General features: G+C 49.2%; 2 protein-coding genes and 1 long non-coding RNA gene across 5 annotated transcripts in view; 1 reads left to right on the forward strand and 2 right to left on the reverse strand.

Moving 5' to 3' along the window:
* UPK3B (uroplakin 3B) overlaps positions 1-8,879 on the reverse strand; it is a 14,060-nt gene extending 5,181 nt beyond the window's left edge. Inside the window, exons 1-3 of the mRNA XM_069089169.1 lie at positions 8,546-8,879; positions 2,074-2,223; positions 1,195-1,414 (exon numbers count right to left, since the gene is read on the reverse strand). Coding sequence (XP_068945270.1) covers positions 1,195-1,414; positions 2,074-2,223; positions 8,546-8,618 — 443 coding nt within the window. The 5' untranslated portion in view covers positions 8,619-8,879. The remainder of the gene's footprint in view (positions 1-1,194; positions 1,415-2,073; positions 2,224-8,545) is intronic.
* On the forward strand, positions 4,243-6,952 carry LOC138162069 (uncharacterized). 2 transcript variants are annotated; one of them, XR_011168527.1, is made up of 3 exons: positions 4,243-4,396; positions 5,981-6,199; positions 6,571-6,952. It is a non-coding gene; the product is annotated as an uncharacterized lncRNA (long non-coding RNA). The 2 variants fall into 2 exon arrangements; XR_011168526.1 differs by having other exon boundaries at positions 5,981-6,104.
* A 4,857-nt stretch (positions 8,880-13,736) lies between the features above and the next one.
* Positions 13,737-22,552, reverse strand: part of DTX2 (deltex E3 ubiquitin ligase 2) — a 51,057-nt gene continuing 42,241 nt past the window's right edge. For both annotated transcript variants that reach the window (XM_069089453.1, XM_069089452.1), the window contains 5 exons: positions 18,747-18,817; positions 17,546-17,704; positions 16,891-17,052; positions 15,980-16,069; positions 13,737-14,516 (listed from right to left, as the gene is read on the reverse strand). In XM_069089453.1, coding sequence (XP_068945554.1) covers positions 14,292-14,516; positions 15,980-16,069; positions 16,891-17,052; positions 17,546-17,704; positions 18,747-18,817 — 707 coding nt within the window. In that variant the 3' untranslated portion in view covers positions 13,737-14,291. The remainder of the gene's footprint in view (positions 14,517-15,979; positions 16,070-16,890; positions 17,053-17,545; positions 17,705-18,746; positions 18,818-22,552) is intronic.

Consider the following 22,552-nt stretch of genomic DNA (forward strand, 5'->3'; position numbering starts at 1 on the left):
GGACTACAGAAGTTGTGGAGTCCATACCCCTCAATTTTACAGATGAGGAAACTGAGGCAGGCAAAAGTAAAGTGACTTGCCCAAGATCACACAGCTAGTAAATATCTGAGTCAGGATTTGAACTCTGGTTTTCCTGGTTCCAAGTCCAGTGACCCCATGAGGATCAAAGATACATCATGAAAAAACATATTGCAAGTTTTGAAGTGCTCTATGAATGTTGTTCATTCATGTCTGACTCTTCATGACCCTATTTGGGGTATTCTTGGCAGAAATACTGGAGCAGTTTGCCATTTCTTTCTCCCACTCATTTTACAGATGAGGAAACTGAGGCAAACAGGGTGAAGTGACTTGCCCAGGGTCACACAGCTAGTAAGTATCTGAGGCCGGATTTGAATTCAGTTCTTCCCATCTCCAGCCCCAGTACTCCATCCACTACGCCATCCGGCTGCCCATCTATAAATGTTAGCTAGCTACTGTGTATATTGGTCTCCTTTCTGGTTCTTTTTATTTCATTTCTATCAGTTCATTAAAATGTTCCCAGGTTTCTTTGAGTTTCTCAAAGAAATAATTTCTCATAGCACCATTGTTCCATTCCATTCCTATATAGGTATGAAAGCTACCATTTATAGAGCTGAAGGTTTGCAAAGCACCTGACACGTTACCTTCTTTGTTCTTCACAACAACCTTGGGTGGTAGATGCTATGATTTATTCAGCCATACTCCAGTCAACAGGCACCCTCCTTGTTTCTAGTTTCTACACACTTCTGTGTATGGAAATTTTATTGCGTATGGGATCTTTCATTCCATCTCCTTGGTGTAGATGGAGTATTCGTTCAAAGGGTGTGAGTAGGTTAGTTATTTTCTCCAACATTTCCAGAATGGTTGGACCAGTTCACAACTCCACCAATAATGTATTAGTTTGCCTATCTTCCCCACAGCTCCTCCAGCTCGGACTATTTTTACTTTATTTGCCAATTTTCTGCTTTTGTTTTTGCAAAGGAGGAAACTGAAGACCACATGTTTAGTGAATGGCACAATTGGGGACAGAGTCCAGGTGTCCTGACTTCTTCAAGCTAGGGCTTTTTTTTGCTAGCTGTATTTTGCTGACAGTCTAATCAAGATACAGTGGAGCTGCCAAGGCCACAGAGAGAGTCGGGGCTGGCTTCCCCAGGACACCAGCTCAGTGGGGCTCACCTGTAAGGGCCAGGGACCGGGAGGGGAGCGTTACAATACTCCTGACTCAGGTTTCGGAGGCAGCTGGTGTCACTGCCCACACGAAGAATAGCGATGTCTTCTGTCTCACATGGGTAGTGGTCAGGAGATAGCTTTAGGGTCACGTAGTAAAAGCTTGTTAGCAGTTTGTTGTAGGAGGGGATCTCTGCTACAGTCTCAGGGTTCAGGAAATCCTTGGTGGCTAGAAGTAGGAGAGAAAGGGAGACCTTAGTAAGTCCCAGGAACGGACCTAGGCTCCACTCAGTGTCTGAGCCCTCATCTCCAATCCAGTCATGGTAGACCCTCATCCCTTCTCACTTAAAGCCTTCTCCATCAATAACCCTTTCTAGATGTCCTGTTGCTAGATCAGGCAGGCTCAGCCATTGTGATAATCCCCTCATTACCAACCCCACTCTATTGGCTGACCTGGCTTTAAGATACCCTCCAATGTGGGAATTATTTTGTGTTATTCAAGTAGGAGAGAAACCAAAACATCTTAAACTCTCAAAGGAATGAATCCCTAAAGGCATAATTTTAGACTAAAAAAAAATATATGTTGGGGGGCAGCTAGGTGGTGCACTGGCCCTGGAGTCAGGAGGACCTGAGTTCAAACCCCACCTCAGACACTTGACACACTAGCTGTGTGACCTTGGGCAAGTCACTTAGCCCCAAATGCCTTGCCTTCCCCCCTCCAAAACAAAACAAAACAAGAAAAAAAAACATGTTGGTGGAGAAGATGCTTTGGGCCTGAGGATCTCATTCCGGTGGGCATCTGTCTATGTCAGTTTCCCATAAGACTCACCCAGGGCTGGGAGAATATGCCTCCTCTCCCCCTACCCACCCCTGGCCCACTAGACGAACCATTGCTGAAAGCTACCACCAGCCATATAGCATCTGTTGAGTTGGCATGGTCTGTGAAGATGCATCTTGGCTGGTCCAGGGAAAAGGTGGATGAAGTGACCTTCCCCTCCAGGGCTTGGGAGGAGATCTGGGGAATGTACGGGATGTGATCTGCAAAAAACCAGAGGCAAGCATGAGCACTTGGCAAAGACATGAGCAGATGATTCAAGAGAAGGTTAATGAAAGAGATTGTGCCATAATGGAAAAAGAGATGGATTTTGAGTCAGAGGACCTGGGGTCAGATGCCAGGTCTCCTACTTACTAGCTGTGTGACCTTAGAGAAGTCACTTAACTTGTCTGGGCCTCAGTTTCTCCATCTGTAAAATGATGGGGTTGGACTAAATGATGTTCCTTCCAGTCCTAAATCTCTGATCCCATAAACTCTCAGAAAGGGGAGCAATGAACACAATGAGCCCCTGGGGCATCATCAAGAATGGTCCCAGGGCTGCTATGTGGCACAGTGAGTAAGAGCCCCGGAGTTGGGAGGACCCAGAATTGGTTCCGGCCTCAGATACTTAACACCCACACAAAAAAGAACTAGCCGTATAACCTTGGGCAATTTACTTAGCCGCAACTGCTTTAAAAAAATAAAATAAAATAAAAAAAACAGGTCCCACTGAAGGAATGAGATTGGCAGGTGAAGGGGCTGCCATAGACAGAGGTCACTGAGGTGTCTGCAGGGTGTGCGACAAGATCTGTCATGCTGCTGTTGTGGGAAAGGGGAGTGACAAGTCAGTTTATCGTAGTTAGCTGGATCTGGGATTGACCGAATGCAGCCAAGAATAGTCACAGGATGCTGAGCTTGGAGCTGAAAGGGCCCTCAGAGGTCATCTTTTACACATGAGGAAACTGAGGCAGAAGTCATTGGCTAGCAGTCACAAAGCCACAAGGTGTCCGGGGCAGGACTTGAAGTCTTCTCAACTCCAAGTCTAGGACTCTGTCCACCATACCCTGCTGCCCGTCAGTTAGAAATGCAATATGGAGGGAGGTCCCAGTGATCTGTGCTTGGTCCTATGCTGGTTAACATTTTTAAGAATGACTTGGCATACTTGTCAAATTTCCCAGTGACACAAAGCTTAGAGAGGAAACATCTTTTTGAATGACAAGGTTGGAATTCCCACTCACCCTCCATCTTGATAAGCTAGAAGGATGGGCCGAGATGAATGTTGAAGGAATACCAAAAAAAAAAAAATCTTATACTTGGGTTCTGAAAAACCTAGCTTCCCAAATACAGGATAAGGAGGCAAGGCTCTATGACAATTTGTTTGAAAAATATCTTGGGGTTTTAGTGGACCACAAGCTCCATATGGGTCTATAATAGTGAAATGTGACAGCAAAAAAAGCTAGTGTGCTCTGAGGCTTCATTGAAAGGTACAGCAAAGGAGAGGACAGTCCATGCCCCTGAGTCCTTTGCCCTGGTCAAGCCATACCTGGAGTCATGTGGTCAGTTCTGGGAACCATATTTTAGGAAGAACATTGGTAAGTTGGAGAGTAAACCAAGGAGGGAATTCAGGATGGTGAAGGGCTTTGGAATTACTCATACCTTGCAAAGATGAGTTGAAGGAAGTCACGATGGTTATCTTGGAGGTGAGAAGACTGGGGATTGCGAGTGCTGAGGTGGGGGCCACACTAGCTAAAGGAGATTGAATGTAAGCTCCCTGAGGACAGGGCTGACTTCATGCTTCTCTTTGGAAGGCAATGCACAGTACTTGCACATTCTGGGAAGGACTAGACCTGGGATCTTCTTGGTCTAGGAAATGCCCCCAAAGTAGATGGGTTCCTCCTCTGCAAGGTGTCCTATAAGTCAGTGACAGGATTTGAACCTGGCTCTTCCCAACTCCATCATCCATTACACCACAGGCCCTCATGGGGTGGGCTCCTGTGTTCCCCCAGGCAGTGTAGTGCTATGAAAGAGCCCTGGATTGAGAATCAGGGTTCCAATGCTGCCATTGCCACTTACTCCTGTGTGACCTTAGCCTCCCTTGGCCCCAGTTCTTCAACTGTAGAATGTGGGGGTTGGGCTTCATGACTTCAAAGGGCCTTTCTAGCTCTGTCTATGGTCCTTTGAACCAAAGTCTATCTGGTCCATGTTTGTGTCTCTTCTCTCTCTCCCCCAGATTTACACATCTGACTTCTGCCTCAATCCCTCTCAAAAGGAGAGAGCTCCACCTCCCAGCTCCCATCCGCTGGTACCTGCCACACCCTTCCCTTGGCCTGAACAGCACATTACACTCTTCTGGTCCGAAGCCCATTCCTCAGCAGCTGTCCAACAGGACGCCTCCTGGTCTGGATTCCGCGGGACCCTGCCCAGAGTGTGCCCCTGGTGGGGGGGGGGGGACTTATCTAGCCAATCTGATCGGGAGTCCCCACTGGACGGTCTCCTCTCTGCTTCTCTGGTCTCTCTGGGCTAGCCAAGCCACTGGTGCTCAGGAAAGACCACTGGCGGTCACCGTCACCACCACCAGCAGCACCTACATTCCTCCAGTGTTCTTGAGATTAGAAAATGCTTTCTGTACATTATCTCCTTTAATCAAAGCTAAGATTTATATAGCGCCTACAATTATTCTCTCATTGTATCCTCGGGGGAGGGGCTGCTTGTATCATTCTTCCCATTTTACAGATGAGGAAACTGAGGAAAACAGGAGTAAGTGGCTAGTAAGCAGGCTAGATTTGAACTCAGGTCTTCCTGACTCCATGCCTAGCCTCCCTCCAATGATTATGATTAAGGGGATGCCGTAGCCTAATGTCACAGGACCCTAGATCTAGAACTGGAGGGGGCCTCAGAGGCCACCAAGTCTCCCTCCATTCGCAGATGTAGAAGCAGTCTCTCACTACTCTTTTCTCCCTGCTGTGGGGACCCAGCAAAAGGGTCACTGATGGGGGGAGGAGGAGGAGAGACGGCCAGAGGGTGCCTCCTAACTCTGCTGAGGATAGCTGGGCAGCATGCAAGTCCCATTCCTCCTGTAAATCTCCTAAAGAGATTTGGGGAGGGCGGCTAGGTGGTGAAGAGAATAAAGCACTGGCCCCAGAGTCAGGAGGACCTGAGTTCTAATCCGGCCTCAGACTCTTAGCACAAAAAAATTAGCCATGTGACCTTGGGCAAGTCACTTAACCCCAATTGCCCTACCTTCCCCCCTCCAAAGAGCAAAAAAAAAAAGAGAGAGATTTGGGACATGGGGCATGTGCTGGCTGCTCGGGAATTAAATATTAACCAGCCCCAACAACCAGATTTTCCTGTCCCCATGACCCTCAGCCTACTTCCTTTCCCCAATGACTGGTCCCAGCCACTTTTCAGAAAGCACCCCACAGAACTAAGGGGACAGGAAAAATAGCATCCTAGAGCTGAAAAGGACCTCAGAAGGCCATCTGGTCCAACCCCCTCATTTTACATGTGGGGAAACTGAGGCCAGGGAAGTCAGGTGGTTTGCCCAAGGTCACTCTGGTAGTCAATGACAGAGGCAAGATGATCCCATCAGGTGGACAAGGTGCTCTCCTCCCCTGCAGCCCTGTGAGGCAGGTAGGATCAGTGCTATAATCCCCATTTTACATGTAAAGAGACTGAGGCAAAGAGAGGTTCACATAGCTAATAAGTATCAAAGGGAGGGCTGGAAACACAGACTCTCCTTACTGGAGGGTCAGTCCACCTGGCCGAGTCTCAAAGCCTTACGATCGCCCTGGGAAGAATGCATCTGCCCAAATGATTCTCCACAAGGCCTCAAGTCTGGCCATTGGTTTCATTCCTCTGTGTAAAGGCACTGCTCCCTGTTAAAATGCAATGGCATCCTCCCTCATGTCCTCCTAACAGTGGGTCATCATCAGTTATTAACCTCTCAGGGTGACTGAGTTTGTGAATTCCTTTCCCACTAAGGCACACCCAACTGAGAGAAGAAGAGAGAGGAGAGAGAGGATGGTGTGGCCAAAAGAAGCTGGGACTGGCCCCTTCAGGGAGGCAGGAGGGACAGTGTGGCCAGTTGCTGCCTGGGTGACCATGGGTGAGTCACTAACTTATCTGGCCTCGGCTTCCTCCGGTGGAGTCCATTTCATTTTTGTCTGGATCATCTCAGCACCAAGTACCTTGCGCCAGCAGGTGATTTATCGATATTTGTTTTTAAAACCCCATGAAACAGAATGCTCCATCCTCAAATGACCAAGCTTGGCCCAGAGAGGAGCTGAGGAAATGCACCTGGCATTTGCTGAGGTGGGGGATTATGGGAGGGGACAAGCCACTTACCCTCCCCAGCCCTCAGAGCTTGGTTAAAGACCTCTCTGGGAAGGGTGGGAGGGAACCAGGTGCAGATCCCGAGTCTAGCCCAGGGACTGCCATTCCCGAGAGTCCAGAAGCTCCAGATGGAACAAGTATGGGGCCGGGTGGCTTTGGGAGCCCAGAGAACTTTCCTGGACAGTTGGGTGGGAGTGCTTTCCGTCCCTTCTTTCATAGGCTATCTATCTACTTCTCAGTCCTGCAGATGAGTCTTGGGTGTGTGCGTGAACGAGGCAAGAAGCCAGACCCAAGCCTGGGCCTTGTCCCAGAGCTCAGTGACCAGTCTCCCCACAGGGTCACAGGGTCTCCCAGCCCTCATCAATAATTACATCAGAACTCTCAAGCCCTATTGGGATACAATGCAGCCCAGGGCCCACCCTGTGATGGCGACAGCATCAAGGGACTACTTAGTGTGGTGGAAGAGCTCCAGAAGAACAGGGACCCCTGGGAAGGTCTGATTTTTGTTTTTAACATTTTTATCTTTTGTTCTTTTGTTTCTCTGTCGCCTTTACTTCTAATATCACTGGGAGCCTGCTGGGGTCAGCTCAGATCGGCTCAGGCTAGGTGATTATTAAATGATCAGTGTAAATCCAGGCTTGAGTGATTGTGTTGTTTATTGTCTAAGATTTAAGAAAGTGATGGAGAAAATTAATAATGCCAATTAAACTTAAAAGTGCACCATGGGGGCAGATGGGGGGGGGGAGTAGCCCCGGAGTCAAGAGGATCTGAGTTCAAATTCAGCCTCGGACACTTACTAGCTGTGTGACCCTGGCAAGTCATTTAACCCCAAAACCTAAAAATATATATATATATATATATATATATATTGGATACATTTTTCTGTCCACACACTCCTGAATAATAAATATCCTTTCTAAGTCTACCTACCAATCCATCTCCTTGTAACAAAAAATTTTTAAAGGTTACAAAAAAGCAAACCAACCAAATTTGACAATACATGCCATATTCCACACCCACAACCCCCCATCTCTGCAAAAGAGGGAAGCAGATGCATTGTCTCAGTTCTTTCCAGGGGACCCTCAGTTCTCATCTCTGCTCTGCCTTTATCTCTGTGACCTTAATTGTTCAAGCCTCTGTGGGGCTCAGGGTCCCCACTATGTCCAATGAAGAAACTAGAGCAGAGAATGTCTATGTTCCCTCTGGTTCTCACATTGTGTGACATGAATGTGAGCCTCAGAAAACCTAGAACTGGAAACGACCTCAGAAGCCGTGTAAGCCAGCCCCTCACTTTACAATGCAAGAAACTGAGACCCAGAAAGAACTGATTAACCCAAGGTCACGAAGCTAACAGCAGAGGCAGGATGTGAACCCAGTTCTTCCAACTTAAAATCTGGTGTCTTTCTGCTGCATGAGGTTGGCATCGTGTGGGTGGGAAGCATTTGGTGCTTGGCTTATTGATGGGAGAAGGAATTCCTCCCGTAGGGGACCTCCCAAAAGAGAACTAATCCTGGGGCCCCAGGACCTGGGTTTGAATCTCAATTCTGCCCTTGAGCAAATCCCTTGCTGTCCTGAGGCCTCAGTGTCCCCTTCTGGTTAGACCAGAGGGCTTCTGTGATGCCTTCTGCCTCTATTATCCTCTGAGATTCAGTTTCCTCAACTGTAAAATCAAGGGTTTGACTATATAATCTCTGTGTCTACCACCTGACTCCATTTGTAGACTGCTTGAAGGATCCTACACAGAGCTTAACCAAAGTTTGGTCTCTTTAGGGGAATTCTGTTAATGGATGCCCTTTATGGAAAGAAAAGAATGAAAAATAATTGGTTGCCTTAAATAAAAGATCCTTGCCCTGGACGGCCTACTGACTCAGTGAGTATTTTCTTCATAATGAATTATCATAATAAAAGACTTCGAAGTGCTTTTTATAGCACTTGAAAGTTTAAGAACACTGTGGAGGACAATCCTTTGGATTAGGTAGAGCCAATATTGCCCCCATTTCACAGATAAGATACTGAGTTCCTAGTCTAAAGTCTCACATCTAGTAAGTGTCAGAGCTGGGATTTGAACTCAGGTCCCTCCCATCTCCAGGGGCATGGAGGTCAGACTCAGGTTGGGCATGTGCTTCGCTCTCTGGGTGGGTCTCTTTCTCACAGACCCCTGGCAGCAGTCTCAGGGCCTCCCTCTCCAGGTCCCCAGGTCCCCAGCGCACTCACCCAGGCTGGTCCCCATGTGGTTATTGATAAGTAGCAGCAGCAACAAGAGATGAGGGTCCTGGGTTCTCCCCATGGCCTTAGTGGGCACAGCCTCTGATGGTGGCTCAGGGAGGGGCCGTGATGTCTGTGCTCCTGGCTGCGTCTTGGTCTGGGTAGGAGGGGCAGGAGGCCCATGGAAAGGAGGCTCAGTCTTCTCTGAGGGGCCTCATGTGGCTCCCTTCCTTCCTAAGGAACTCACAGCCCCCTCCCCAGCAGACAGACACACACACCCCTGGTCCGGGAGGAATGGAGATTGATGGATGAGCTGGTCGGGCAGGTTGTCTGGACAGTCCAAGGCTAGAAAAACCTGTACGTTTAACTCCCTCCCCTCTCCAGTGGCAGGAGGGGTCTGCAAAAGGGCACTTGGGTGAGATCAGTACCAGGTGGTGCTCAGCAGAGATGCCATCCGCCTCCCCCAAGGGAGAGGCCCTCGGCTTTCTTTTGTAGCCCTGGATGCCGCAACCCCAGCTTTGTCCAGACTTCTAAATCCAGTAGGTGAGGGGTGGGCAGTGGCGGGCTGAACTCTCCTCCCCCACCCTCCCCTGTCTCAGCTGGGCCTAACCAACCCCAGGTTCACCTCAAACAGGGCATTACTGAAATTCCTGGATGCAGGCACCACAGGGCTCAGACAGCTCCCCCTCCCACCTCCCATGATTTATCTTTTCCCCTTGTCAGCCCCACCCTGGGGCCCTCTGTGGCTGCTGACCCACTCTGAGAGCGAGAAGCTGCTCCTCGGTTTCTCCGACCCAGGAGCACTCCATGGACATTTATTAAGCACCTACTATGTGCCAGGCAGGGTGCTAAGCTCTGGGCGATACAAAACCATAGTCCCTCCTAATTATCCTCAGGGAGCTCTGGTCCTGACTGGTGAAACCACATGCAAATCCCTGCTGGGAGCTCCAGGGGTGGTTTGGGGGGCTCATGTTCATGAGCCCTGGATCCCACTCTCACTAGTGAGAGACCCTTCAGCATGCTGAACCTGTTTCCCCATCTGTCAAATGGGGACAGGATGGCCTCTCATGACCCTACAATCTTATGTTCCCCAGGCTTTTGACATAACTGCCCATCAGTCTGAGCCCGCCATGCTCAGATCACTCTAATATTAAGTTTGGTGAGGGGGAGAATGCCATCCGGGCACTTTGCTCTCTCACCTCCCACCAGTCCTGGTTAGACTGGCCAGGGCCTCTCACCAGGAACACACTCAACTGACTTGTCAACTACCTTTAAACAGGGTCCCCCAAATGTGGTGTCCCTTCACCACTAAGGGAAGGAATGCTGGGAAATCTCAAATCCCCTAAGGAACCTCATAAAATTAGGACCAGCAAGAAAGGAAAAAAAAGCCCCTTTTCCCACCATCAAGGAGTCTATCAGCTACTGCCAGATTCCCCAGGCATGAATCAGCCTCACTCCCCAGGTCCTGGCTCCTAGCTCCCCTCCGTCAGTGCCAGACCCAGATAAGAACTTTATAAAAACCCACCAGGCTGGAGTGGTTTGGTGCCCCTTCCAGTGGGACCCAGAGAACCTGACCTGTTTCCAGCCTCCCTGACTGCCCCTTCTCCTTGTATCTCCCCTCAGCAAGGCTGGCACACTTTGGGCTCCATGTTTCCTAGCACTGGTTTAGGGTCAGGAGGAACCTTAGAGCCATCTATCTACTCCAGTCTCCTTGTTTCTTTCTTTTTTCTTTTCTTTTTTTTCCTCCTCATTTCTTCAAAAATTATTTTTTAATCTTGAATTTAACCCCCCGAAATTGGGCATTACCCTATACATGGAAGAAGAGATAGAGGCTTGTACATAGAACTGTGAATTTCTATTATTTAGAGCTTGTTTTTCTTTTAAAGTATAATAAAGTCAACATAACTGTCCAAAGTTGGCCTCTTTGTGAGTCTCCCTAGCTTTCTGTTCTCTTCTTGCATTTTTAAAAAATGCTCCAATGACCCATTTTTCTTTCTTTTTTGCTACCCTCGCCCTAACCCTCCTTACTCCCAAATCATTCTCCTCTCCAAAATGACTACAAAGAAAAATAGAACCTTTGCAACAGAATCAAGCAAAACAAACTCCCACAGGCCACGTCTAAAAACGTATGCCTCATTCTGCAACATGTGTCCATCTCCTCTCTGTGGGAAGGTGGGGAGCAGCCCCCTGGGATCATGGTTGGTCTTTGCACTGATCAGAGTTCTCAGGTCTTTTAAAGCTGCTTCTCTTAGCAGTATCACTGTTACTGCAAACATTGTTCTTCTGGTTCTGATCACTTCACTCTGCATCAGTTCAAACAAGTCTTCCCATGTTTCTACAAAAACACCTTTTGTCATTTCTTAGAGCACAATATTCCAAACATGTGCCATGATTCTGCAAGAGATAGGCAACCCTTTAGTTTACTTTTTTTTGCCCCTACAAAAAAGAGTGGCAAGAAATATTCTGATACATATGAGTCTTTTTCCTTCCTTCCTTGAAGGGTCCAAGGGCACAGACAGTTTAGTGGCTCTTGGGGTACAATTCCAGAATTCTACCCAATTTGCTCAGCTCTGCCCACGGTGCATTAACGTACTTGCTTTCCTAAAGCTCCTCCAATGTTTGTCATTTTCCTGTTTGTTATCTTTGCTAATCTTAAAGATGTCAGGTAAAACCTCAGAGTTGCTCTAATTGGCATTTCCCTAATTATTAATGGCTTGGAACATTTTTGAGTACGGTTGGTAGTTTGGATTTCTTCCCTTGAAAACTGCCTGTTCATATCTTTTGACCATATTGAGGAATGGCTTTTGCTCTTATAAATTTGAATCAGTTCCTTATAGTATCTTGCATAGAAGACCTTTATCAGAAACTTTCTGCAAAAATTTCTCTCTCCCCCCCCCCCTCTCTGTCTCTTTCTCTCTCCCTCTTTCTGTCTCTCCTCTCCCTCTCTCTATCTCTCTGTGTCTCTGTCTCTCTCTGTCTCTCTGTCTCTCTCTCTCTCTCTCTCTCACACACACACACACAGAGTGAAAGGATTCCCTTCTAATTTTCATTGCATTGGGAAAGGACATTTTGATCGCTTTCTTAGCATGGCTCCAGATGGCTTTCCAGAATGACCGGACCAAGTCAACTCTTCCAAGAGAGCATTGCCACGCCTGACCCTCCCACAGCTGCTCCAACAGTGATTCATTGGGTGTATCCTTTTTTAACTCTTAAATTATCACCAAGGCAAGCCGGCACATTATTAGCTGCCTTGATTCCGGTCACTGAAGACCCGCCCCTGCCCTTTCCCTCTATAACTATAGTATGCCTCTGACTGAGATTTGTGATCTAGCTCAGACTTTCCATCACTTCCTTTCTGTCCAGCTAGACTGCAATGTTCTTCCTGCTTCTCTGACATCCTCACTCTCACCTCCCACACCCAAGCTGTTGCCCAGGCCTGTTGATTCTATCTTTTGTAGGATGAGAGAAGATCAGATGCTTAAGGCCCCTCCCCACGACACTTCTTTGAAAGGATACAAGTCAGTGTGTTCCCTCCCTCCCCCTCAACTACCATTTCTATTCCATTTACTCTCTATCTACCTGCTGGTGTACAGGTTGTTTTCCCCAAATGAGTGAGAGTTCCTTGAGGACAGAGGCTTTCTAAACTTGTCTTCCTGTCCCTGGCACCGCACACAGAAAGGGCTGGATGTTCAGCCCTTTGTACTTCAATATTCTCCTTCAGTGCGGGCTCTTGATGGGTATCTGTACCTGGGACTGGCTCTCACTATAAAATCAATGGCCAGCAGGTAAGGGAGACACTCACAAAGTGGTCCAAGGTTTGCAAAGCTCTCTCAGTTCACAACCCTAAATGCTCACCCATTACCCAGATGAAGAACTTGACCTCAGATTTAGAGCCAGACTCCCAAGTCATTTCCCCCCTCTCCCCACCTCCATGTTATCAGTCCCTGGCCCTCCTGCAGTATGACCTCTCCAAACTCTCATCAGTAGCCTTGTGAAGTGTACCAGCAGTTTGGCACACGTGCTGAAGGAAGTGCATTGTGGGACAAATTCTGCATCCGTGACCTGGGTGAGGGGTGAAGGGTGGGGCTGGAGTCCTGTGGCTTGCTTGCTCACCCTGTACATCAGCCCAAGGCCCAGCTCTAGCCAGGCTGTCTCTGGCCCAGATCCTTTGTGTGATTTGTCTCAGTGTACAAGGGCCCATGGACGTTAGGTTCCCCAGATGTCCGAGGAGACAGACCCTTCTGACAGTGGGACACCATTTCCCACAGGTGTCAGAGGACTTCTATGACCCCAGTTCCTGCCTTGCCCTCTCCCTATCCCCCATTTGAAGGCCCTTGTCCTTCAAAGCTATGTCCTTATGAGACTGTCCCTCTCCTCTGATCTCTCCCCTCATCTCCTGTAGCTTGGGCCTAGGCTGCTTAGTTCTGGGTCCTGGCTAATTCCATTGCTTAGAAATCACACTGGATTAGAAAAGGCATTTTGTGCCACACCTTTAGTGTGTTCTAAATTCTTAAATCTGCTGACGAGCTAGACAACAGTATGGGTCCTGAGGGGCGCTTAAGGAGGTTGTAGAAGGACAAGTACCATTTACAAACACGGATGCTTAGATTTTGACCAAGCCCTTTCCAGTCTAGGCTCAGATCTGGCCTCCGTCTCTTTACCACAGACCTCCCCCTGGCCAGTCTCTGCTGCACCCGGTCACAAGTTTCTACCCAAACAATGCCGCCTGCTTTCTGATCTTTGCCCCTGGGCTGAAAATGCTCCTATTTCAGCTTTCTACAGGAGGAAAGAACGATCTCAAGAGACTTAAGAGCACACAGGGAGGTAGGCAAACTCCCTAACCCCACACTTGGCTCTTGGAGCAAACCAATATTTGGACTGGCTGGAGAATGTGTGCAGGGCAAGGGGAAGTCTTGGTCTTTAGGAAAACTCTGTGTAGGTTTGCGCATCATGGGACTGAATGGAGGAAATTGGTTTTATGGGGAGTGGGAAAAGCAGCTGTTTCGATCAGAGGGGCACCTCAAGTCTGTGAGGCAGTCAGCATTAGGCCCTGCCCCCCCCCTCACCTTCCATTCACTAAAGATCTGGGGTTCTGGGAGGGCTAGGCAGCCCCTCCCCCCCACCCTGTGCTTGTGGCATTTCTGCTTAGAGAACATCCCTCAAGTATGTGTGCACATAGGAAAGTAACAGAGCCACATGGTTACAGGTATTTTTAGTTTATTGCAAGAAAAAAAAGTATAGAAATTCCTAAAACCAGCAGTGAGGTATGAAGGAAGAGCTGACCCAGAGCCCATCAAAATGGGTGGGCGAGAGGTCGTCCCCTCAAAGGACGCCATCGTGGGTCTGCAGGCACCACCAGTCTGGAGCCAACCACAGCGAGGGGGCAGAACGGGTCTGGATTAATCGAGGTAGCTGCATCTTTTGGACCCGCCAGACGACTACCCGGGCTTATGGCCTTTTCTGTGGACAGATCGAGTAGAGCAAGTCAAGATGTGCAAACTAGAAAAACGTCCAGGCATCCAGTGTAGCAAGACACCCCCAGGTATACGGCATTGACATCATGGAAAAATACTGAGACCTTAGACAAAAACGATCTCTGGGCTGCTTGGTCAATGACCAAGCCCGAAATGCATTATTGCTCCAGACAGGATGAAGGGTGAGACGGGGACGTAAGGCTGTACGAGCTGCAGAGCTCCCAGGGATGACCGAGGCAAGGCCCAGCCGGCCGCGTCTCAGTCCTGGGGGCCGCAGGGCGTCACTGGTTGAGACAGTCTTCGGTCACTCCCTGTGCGGCCAGCTCGGCCAGCACGTTGTCCAGGTAGTTGGGATCGGGGTAGCCGTGGCCGGTCACATTGTGGCCCATCTCTGTTTTGTGGTGGATCTCATTCCATACCACCGTATCCGTCTCACCTGTGGTGCTTGAGGTTCCAACAGTGAAGATCAGGCGCCTCTTCCAGGCCACCTTTAGAAGTTCCAAAACCTGGGCAGGAAGGAGGGAAAGATGAACCAACTGGCAGTGAATCACTCATGGAGGAAGTTGAACCCTCTCTACAGGAGAAGAGATGACTGCCTTCAGAGTTTAATGGAAAAGATACCAAAACCCCTGCAACAGAGCCTGAAGCCTCGAAAAATTTTAGCTCTAAAGGGATCTTTCACCACTCTAGCAAACTGTGTGAGCCTCAGAACACGACTAAGGTACGTGGTATTATCATTCCCATTTTACAGAGAAGGAAACTGAGGCTCAGAAACATTACATGATTTGCCCAAGGTCACAGAGCTAGTATCTGAAGCAGAATGTAGAGTAAGCTATTAGCACCCACAAGTACATCTGCATGGGAAAGCTCAAATCTTACTGGCAAATAGCTGGTAAAATTTCCAATTAAGAGAAAAAAGGAAAGGTCTCAGGGACTCTGGTCAGGCAGTCACAGGGCACTCCAGGAAATCTGAAGGGGGAGGCTGACTTCAGTCACCTGTGGGAAAGCCGTGCAGCACATAGGACCAGCCACTGCGGGAACTCACTCCACAAAGGCCGGGGCGTGGCTTGCTGAAGTCTGTCTCTCCCCCGACGCCTGGCTCTACATACAGTAGGCACTTTGTACATATTTGCTGAGTGAGCAGTTCCAATTCTTGCTGCAGCCTCCTTCCCTCCCTTCTGTCACTAATTCTCCCAAGCACAAGTTTTGTTTAAAGAGACACAGGACGGATCTCTGTCTCTCTTTAAATGTGACTGAATCTGCTAATTATGTGAAGTGTTTCCTTAAAACCTTAAATGTTACTTATCACTCAAAAGTCACAGGCCTGGCTCAGTGACCAACACTAAAATATCGCATCCAAAACGGCTGCTTAATTAAAGTGACACAAGGTCGTAAGTGTGGAGCTGGGCCTCCTGGGAGGGGAAGCCCACTTTTAGTCTCTGACCCCCTCCCTCTGGATGGATCCGGGAGTCAGGGCACAGGACACCCATGGTCCAGTGCAGACTGATCTGTGCTAATCACCTGAATAAACCAGTCTAGGCTGCACATGATCAAAACCTGGGAAGCCAAAAATCCATCTTAAACCCTTTCAGGGAAAAGAATAAAAAATGAATCTGCCACAGAAAGGATCCACTGACTTCCAGGGGGCCCAAGGGCAGCTCCTGATTCTCTGACTGAGGGGAGAGGCCCCAAGCCGGAATGCGCAGGAGACAGCACGGTACCAGCCTCCTTCTCGCACCAGGCAGATGAGGGGGACAAATTCTTTACTTTCCCTGAATCACAGTCAAGGACCCAGAAAGAGACAAGAGATACCAGTGAGTTCAAGCCCAAGGCCAAGCAAAGCCAACACTAACAGCAGGTTAGCAACAAAGCCAGGGTCTGCATTAGAGCTGCTCGATCCCTGGGCCAGGTTATTTGCATCCAACCATTCCACATCAAACTAAGTCAAGAACAGAATGCCTTTCTTTACCTTTCTGCCCTGGGCATTGTCAGGGAGATAACAGTGGCGAGGAAACCCCCTGGCGGTGAACGGCTTTCCTGGATTGGGATGCTCAGGACCCTGCAACAGGAAAACACACACACTCAAGTCTGCACCCCTCAGATTTCAAGGCAAATGAAGCAGGTGCATGTATGTATTTCAATCCCATATCTGAGGACTGACGGGCCTGGCCCAAGCTGTCCCTTGCCATGCCCACCACATGCCTGGGCCCAAGGCACTGCGGGGGTGCTTTCCAGGCCAGGCTGCATGACCTCTCCATCACCTTGCCTTTCACCTGCCATCACAGTATCAGAGAGCTGTGCCCCACCCCCCCAATCCCACACACGCTTCCTGACTTCACCCTCCTCTAGGAGATAATTTGTGGTCCCTCATCCCACCATGGGGACTTGTAGTCTCAGAGGCCGCAGAGCCTCTGCTACTTAAAAGGAGACCCTTTACCCCAGACAGTTTTGTTCTCGACCCGCCCTCTCTGGGGGTCTGCTCTTGCCCTCTAACTAAGTACTTTTCTAAGGCAACAACTCTTCCCATCTTCTGGTTTCCCTTCAGCACCTTCAGGAAAACCCTCCTCTCTGGTTTAGAGCAATGTCGGGGTGGCAGGAGTCTGAGCACGTCAAAACAAACTGGAACTGGAGGCGCACAAGAGGGGACACGTGCTCTGGCCTTAGCCCAAGTGCCTGGAGGCCCAGGGGGCACCTGAAGGATCAGGACATTTCCACAAAAGCCACAGGAGCAGGCGACGCCCTCCTGTCCTGGTCGCCTATCGGAGGCCTCATTTCTGGGCAAGCAGTGAAGGCCCAACCCAGCTGGCACACGAGAGCCAGAAGGGGCGGCAGCAGCACAGCATGATGACCCCGGGACACGACAAGCCCTAGCCACGATACCTGAATTCCTCGAGGGATGTTATAAATGATCTCTATCGTCCCACAGTCTTCGTGGCCAGGGAGGGAGGCCTTGAACACGGCAAACTCCATCTTTCCTTTAGGTTGAGTTCCAGTTTTCTCCCCATAGATAGTTTTACAGGAAGGGCACTGAAGGCTTCCATCCTATGATAAATCAGTCAGATAGGGTTGGAGTCACTCATCGAATCACAGAAGACCGTGAATTTGACTTGCACCACAACCCCTGGAGGTATGGCAACAATAAGCCCTATTTCACAGGGAAGAAGACGGAGGCTCCTTGCCTATGACCTCACCCAGTGAGGAAGTGTCAAGGAGGGATTTGAACCCAGGTCTTAGTGGTCACCTTGGGTCTCTGAGAGCCAGGCCTGGGTGAATATGGGAATGAAGTCAGTTGTCTCAATTGCCAATCCTGGGATCTTTCTAGTACAAATGAGAAAGGCTTCCAGCAGCCCCCGTGACCTTGCAGGGAAGGTGGGGAGAGAGGCCCTAGGCTAAATCTTACGCCATGAACACAGTTTTCAAATTTCAAGAGCCAGGACAAAGGGCCACAAAGCTCCCACCAAGAAGCCTCGGGCTCCGCTCCTCAGTCCCCATCCAGAGCGTCGACAGCAGGACAAGCTGACCTGCCCATGCCCACCTTGTTCCCGGTCCGGTACATGGCCAGCACGCAGAGCAGGTGAAAGGCGTGGCTGCATTTGACCAGCCGCCCCACGACATCGGGACCTATTTTCTTGCTTTCTATCACGTCACTGTAGCCAGAGGAGGTGGATAACTTCTCCATACAGATGATGCAGTCCTACAGACGAGCCAAGAAAAGAGGGGGAGAGGAAAGGCAATGAGGTCCCCCCCAAAGGGAACGTCAGATGTTGGCGCAGGAGACGGCCAATGCACCGGCAAGTAAAATCCTGACTGGGCAGAACATCTCTGAACATTTAACTTTGGGAAAAGAAGCAGGTACCCAGAAAAAGGAAACCAGTGGGAATTGTTAGAGGGGTAAAAAATCAAGCTCCCAAGGTGTCTGCTGTGGACAACATGCCCGTTCACCGTCTGATTCCAGACGATGCTGATACGTGGAGTGTGCTGCCCTGTTTGGTCACTTCTCAGTCGTGTCCAACTCCCCATGACCCCATTTTGGGTTTTCTTGGCAGAGACACTGGGACGGTTGGTCATTTCCTTCTCCAACTCATTTTATAGATGAGGAAACTAAGACAAATAGGGTGAAGTGACTTGCCCAAGGTCACGCAACTATCATGTCAGAGGCCAAATTTGAACTCAGGAAGCAATCTTCCTGCCTCCAGGCCCAGTACTCTGTGCACTATGGCACCTCTTAGCTGCCAATACATCTGCCTGGCATACAGTGGATGCTTAACAAATGTTTGATCAATTGTTCACAATGAACTCGGAGCTGCAGCCAACTCTCCATGGAGCTGGTGCTTACTTCACCTTGCCTCCTAGGAAGGCTTCCAGCGGGGGTGGCACAAGGTAGCCCAGAAGCCTGCTCCTGCAGGCACTGGAGGCTGCTTTTCTTTCTGCTCGTATCTCTACCCCAGGCCTAGCAGAGCACCTAGAACATAGTAAGCACTCAATAAATGCTCGCTGATCTGCCTTGCTAACGGGGGTGTCCCATGGGTTACTGTGCACCAGCATGGGCTACGCTGGGCAACCAGCATGTTTCTCCTAGGCAAGGGAAAGCAGTGATAGCAGGTGGGAAGAAAGCATTCCACCCGTGTCTGCCTCTGTGGGATGGCCCCACGTGGAAGTGCGCGTGCTCGGACCACAAAGGAGGGGTGGCCGGCACCAACACAGACTCCCTCCTAACCCTAATGACATGAACTCACCTCGTCAGGGGGCGTCTTCAGCTCTTCAGAGTAGCTTTTAAGCACCTGCTCAGGATCCTGGGATGCTGCATCTGAAAAAAAAAAAGGTCCGAGAGAGGAAGAGCACAATGTTCCCTATGGCACATAGACAGGGGGATAGACTGAGGCCAGAGGGAGAAGACTGAGAGGTCCAAGCTGCCAGGGGAAAAATCAGTTAAAAGGGTAAGACTGGAGAAGGTTAAGGAACAACAAAGAGAAGAGGCCGGAGAGCTGTTCTTCCATGCATAAGACGAGGGCCATGACCACTTCTTGGTCAAACCCTCAGGTGGCGAGAAGAGAAGGCAGCAAGAGCTGAGAGCAGCCCCAAGCCACAGCACCTGAGGCAGACTACAACTGGCCTCTCCCAGGGGGGCATCCAGACTCTGGAATGAGGAGAGGCTGCCGTCTGGGCTCACAGATGCAGCCCCTGCTTCCATCCACTGTGCCCAGACTCCCAAGTGAGGGCCTAGGGAGCCTTCCTGGACCAGGATGCCATCAAGGCTGGCTCTACCCTAGCTGCCGCTCCCATCACTGCCGCTGTCTCCTAAACAAGGCCAGTGCCCGTGCTTCCGCATGGACTTGAGGACCTGCGTACAATCTACGTTTATTTTGAAGCTGAGTAACTTCTATGCCCTCTTCCTAGTCCGGTCCCCTGGGGCCAAGGAGAACAAACCTAACCCCTCTGTCATAGGGCAGCCTTTCGAAGACAGATACCGAGCTTCTGCCTCCCTCTACTCTGTGGGCTAAGCATCCCCAGGTCCTTCAAGGGATTCTTTCAAAGTGACGCCGAGCCTCTCCCCCATCCTAGGTACAGCTCTGCTAAAGAAATGCACCAGTTAGTCTGTGAGCTTCCCAAAATGCAGTGTCTAGAGCAGAGCAGGGGCAGGTGATTGTGAACAAAGACTACATGGGAGAGCAACTGAGTGGGGGGCTTGGCCTGAGCTAATTCAGCCCTCGCTTCACAACTCCCCAAGTGGGGCCATTGCCTTTCTCCTAAGGTTCTTGTGCCGTGTGAGTGAAAGGATGGACATGCAAAGTGAGACAGAAGTCAGGGGCCTTCTTCAGTACTAGGAGAAATGAACTCTGAACCCTTAAGAATGCTGACTAATGAAATGACCCACCACAAACACACCACCCAACTTCCCGTGGCGAGGGGCTGGACTTGGGGTGCAGGACAAGACGTCTATTTTTGGTCACAGTCAGATGGGAATAGGTTTGGCAAACTCTGCACATCTGTTACAAGGGATTTTATTTTCTTCAATTGGGGAGTAATAAAATAAATGTGTGTTAACTGAAAATTAAATTTAAAAAAGTTAAAAGAAACTGACCAGAGAATAAATGAGTGAACTGGGAAAGTGGGCCATTACACTGGCCCTTCTGTACAGCAACTGAAGTACAAGTGGGCAGCAGGAGAGCCTCTGGCCTGAATACAGAGCAAAGGGTAGAAATGAGCCCCCACTGGGAGATAATCCCAGAGCTGGGCATCGAGGACCAAAAGCCAAACAAAACCCTAGGAGGCATATAGAACTTAACTGCAATGAAATCCAAGAATGGAATGGTGCACGGGTGTTCATAAAATGGCTGCAAAGCTAAGTTTTAAAAGAGGGAATGAATACCAGCACCATATTCAGAGCTGGAGGGGACTTGGGGGTTCTCTAATCCAACCCCCGCATTTACCCAATGAGGAAAGTGCAGACCTAAGAGGTGAATAGTTCCCCTCATTTTGAATCAGAGCCCATAACTGCCCAGCTAGCCGTCTACACTGACCCTGGCAGCTAAGACTCCCTTCCCCACATGGGGCAGCTTCTGTGGAGAAGCCAGTGGCGGAGGTCGGTGGAAAGAATCAAGAACACAAATGCTGAGTCTCCCTCACAGACCCAAAGCACACACACTTTTCTCTATCCTGGGGAAGGTAGATCTCCTGTTCTAGGGAACACGTGTTTTGAAAAAACAAAGTCTTCCAGGTTCTTTGATCCCTCAAGGGAATTGGAATAAGACTTCTATTATGATCAATCACTCAACAGCCTTCCTAGGTTGAGCAAACAGGGAAGAGACCTTGCTGGAATTAATTACAAGGCAATAATATTGGCTCTACCCCATTAACAATGAGTTCCTCAAAAATTCACCATCATTTCTATTCCCTATTATGAGATTCTTGGTTTTTTCCATCCTAGGCAGGGGGGCAACAATATTTCAAGGAGTACCAGTAGAATGTAAGCTCCTTGAAGGCAGGATCGTTTAATATTGGTCTCTATATCCCCAGTGCCTAGAAATAACTATTGGGGGGGGTGGCTAGGTGGCTCAGTGAGTAGAGCGCCGGCCCCGGAGTCAGGAGGACCTGAGCTCGGTTCCGGCCTCTGACACTTAACACCCACACAAAAAAAAACGAGCCGTGTAACCTTGGGCAAGTTACTTAACCCCAATTGCCCTCCAAAAGGCAAAAAAATAAATAAATAAAAAGAACTATTGGGATAATAACAAAACTGAATTTTATGAAATTATGACCATGTTTGGCCCTTAAAGGAGCTCTGAGAATGTGCCTCTCTCCCTCCTTAGCAGAGAGGTAATCATGGGAGGAAAACTGTCAATTTGAGTCTATTAATGTGTTGGCTACTTTTAAGTTTTTTTTCCCCTTATTCTTTGCTATAAGAGATAATTCTCTGTGACAGGGAGGGGATATATGGAAGATGGAAAGATGAAAGATCTATAAAAATATAAATCTTAAAAATATTTGGCAGACACTGGAGTCAGGAAGATCTCCTAGACTAACAGGGAACCCCTGGGCCTTCACCTTATTAGGTGAGGACAGATGCAAAAGCAGACTCACCCTGCTCCCTGCCATAGGAAAAAGCCAATAATGACTTTGCTAGCTTGGAGACAATTTAATTCCATTCATTTGATGGGTTTTGCCCAGTCTCCTCATTCCAAAGGTGGGACACTGAGCCCTAGATATGCTATGTGACTTGTCCAAGGTGTCTCAGATAATAATCAGCAGAGCTCAGCCTGGAGTCTGGCTACAAAGCTAGCACTCTGCCCACTGTCCCTCATCTAGCTCTTTACTATCATCTAGTCAATTATAAATTGATGATGCTGAGCACTCTAGCTTTAATCTTAGGGCACTCTAATTGCACCAAAGCAAGCCAGGAAAATGGAGCTCACCAGCGCCCCTGTGCAGCCCGGGGGCAGCCGCTCTTCTGCATGACCTCTAAGTCTCGATTTTTGAGCTGCCTCAGAACTGTCTGTGGCATTTCTAAGAGCAGCAAGGCCGCCAACACTACTCTTCTCAGAATGACTGAAGGGAGAGGTGGCGGGCTGGGACACAACACTGGGCTGCATTTTCCAGCTTGAGCGGCCTTTGTAAAATCCACTCCGCTCTGGGCCAGACCAAACCTCCCAGTGAGGAATGCAGAATGGTGGAAAGTCCTAGGCTGGACAGATGCTCCCTGTGGGGACTGGATTCTGCATCCTCAGCCATAAAGCTGATGAGGAAACTGAGGTCCAGAGATGTGAGCAGCTCAAGGACACGTTGTTGGGGCGACAGGAACATTCTGAACCCAGGGTTTTATGAATGAAACTGGGAAACTGGAGGGGAGGGTCCACATGCATATGATGTGGCTTCTGAGGCTCCTTCCAGTTGACAGGTTGTGTCTCTAGCAGACAGCACTCTGCCCATGCAAAGCTCTGAACTGCAGTTTTTTTTGGATGGAGAAGTGGGATAATTGCATCAACTGCTTCCAAGCTACACTGAGTATTTTATACATTTTCTGAGCCTGTTTATGGTTCTCTCT

The sequence above is a fragment of the Petaurus breviceps genome, unplaced genomic scaffold (assembly GCF_028583685.1).
Source record: "Petaurus breviceps papuanus isolate PSGF00001 unplaced genomic scaffold, PetGlider_PUasm1.0 186, whole genome shotgun sequence".
Lineage (NCBI taxonomy): Eukaryota > Metazoa > Chordata > Mammalia > Diprotodontia > Petauridae > Petaurus > Petaurus breviceps.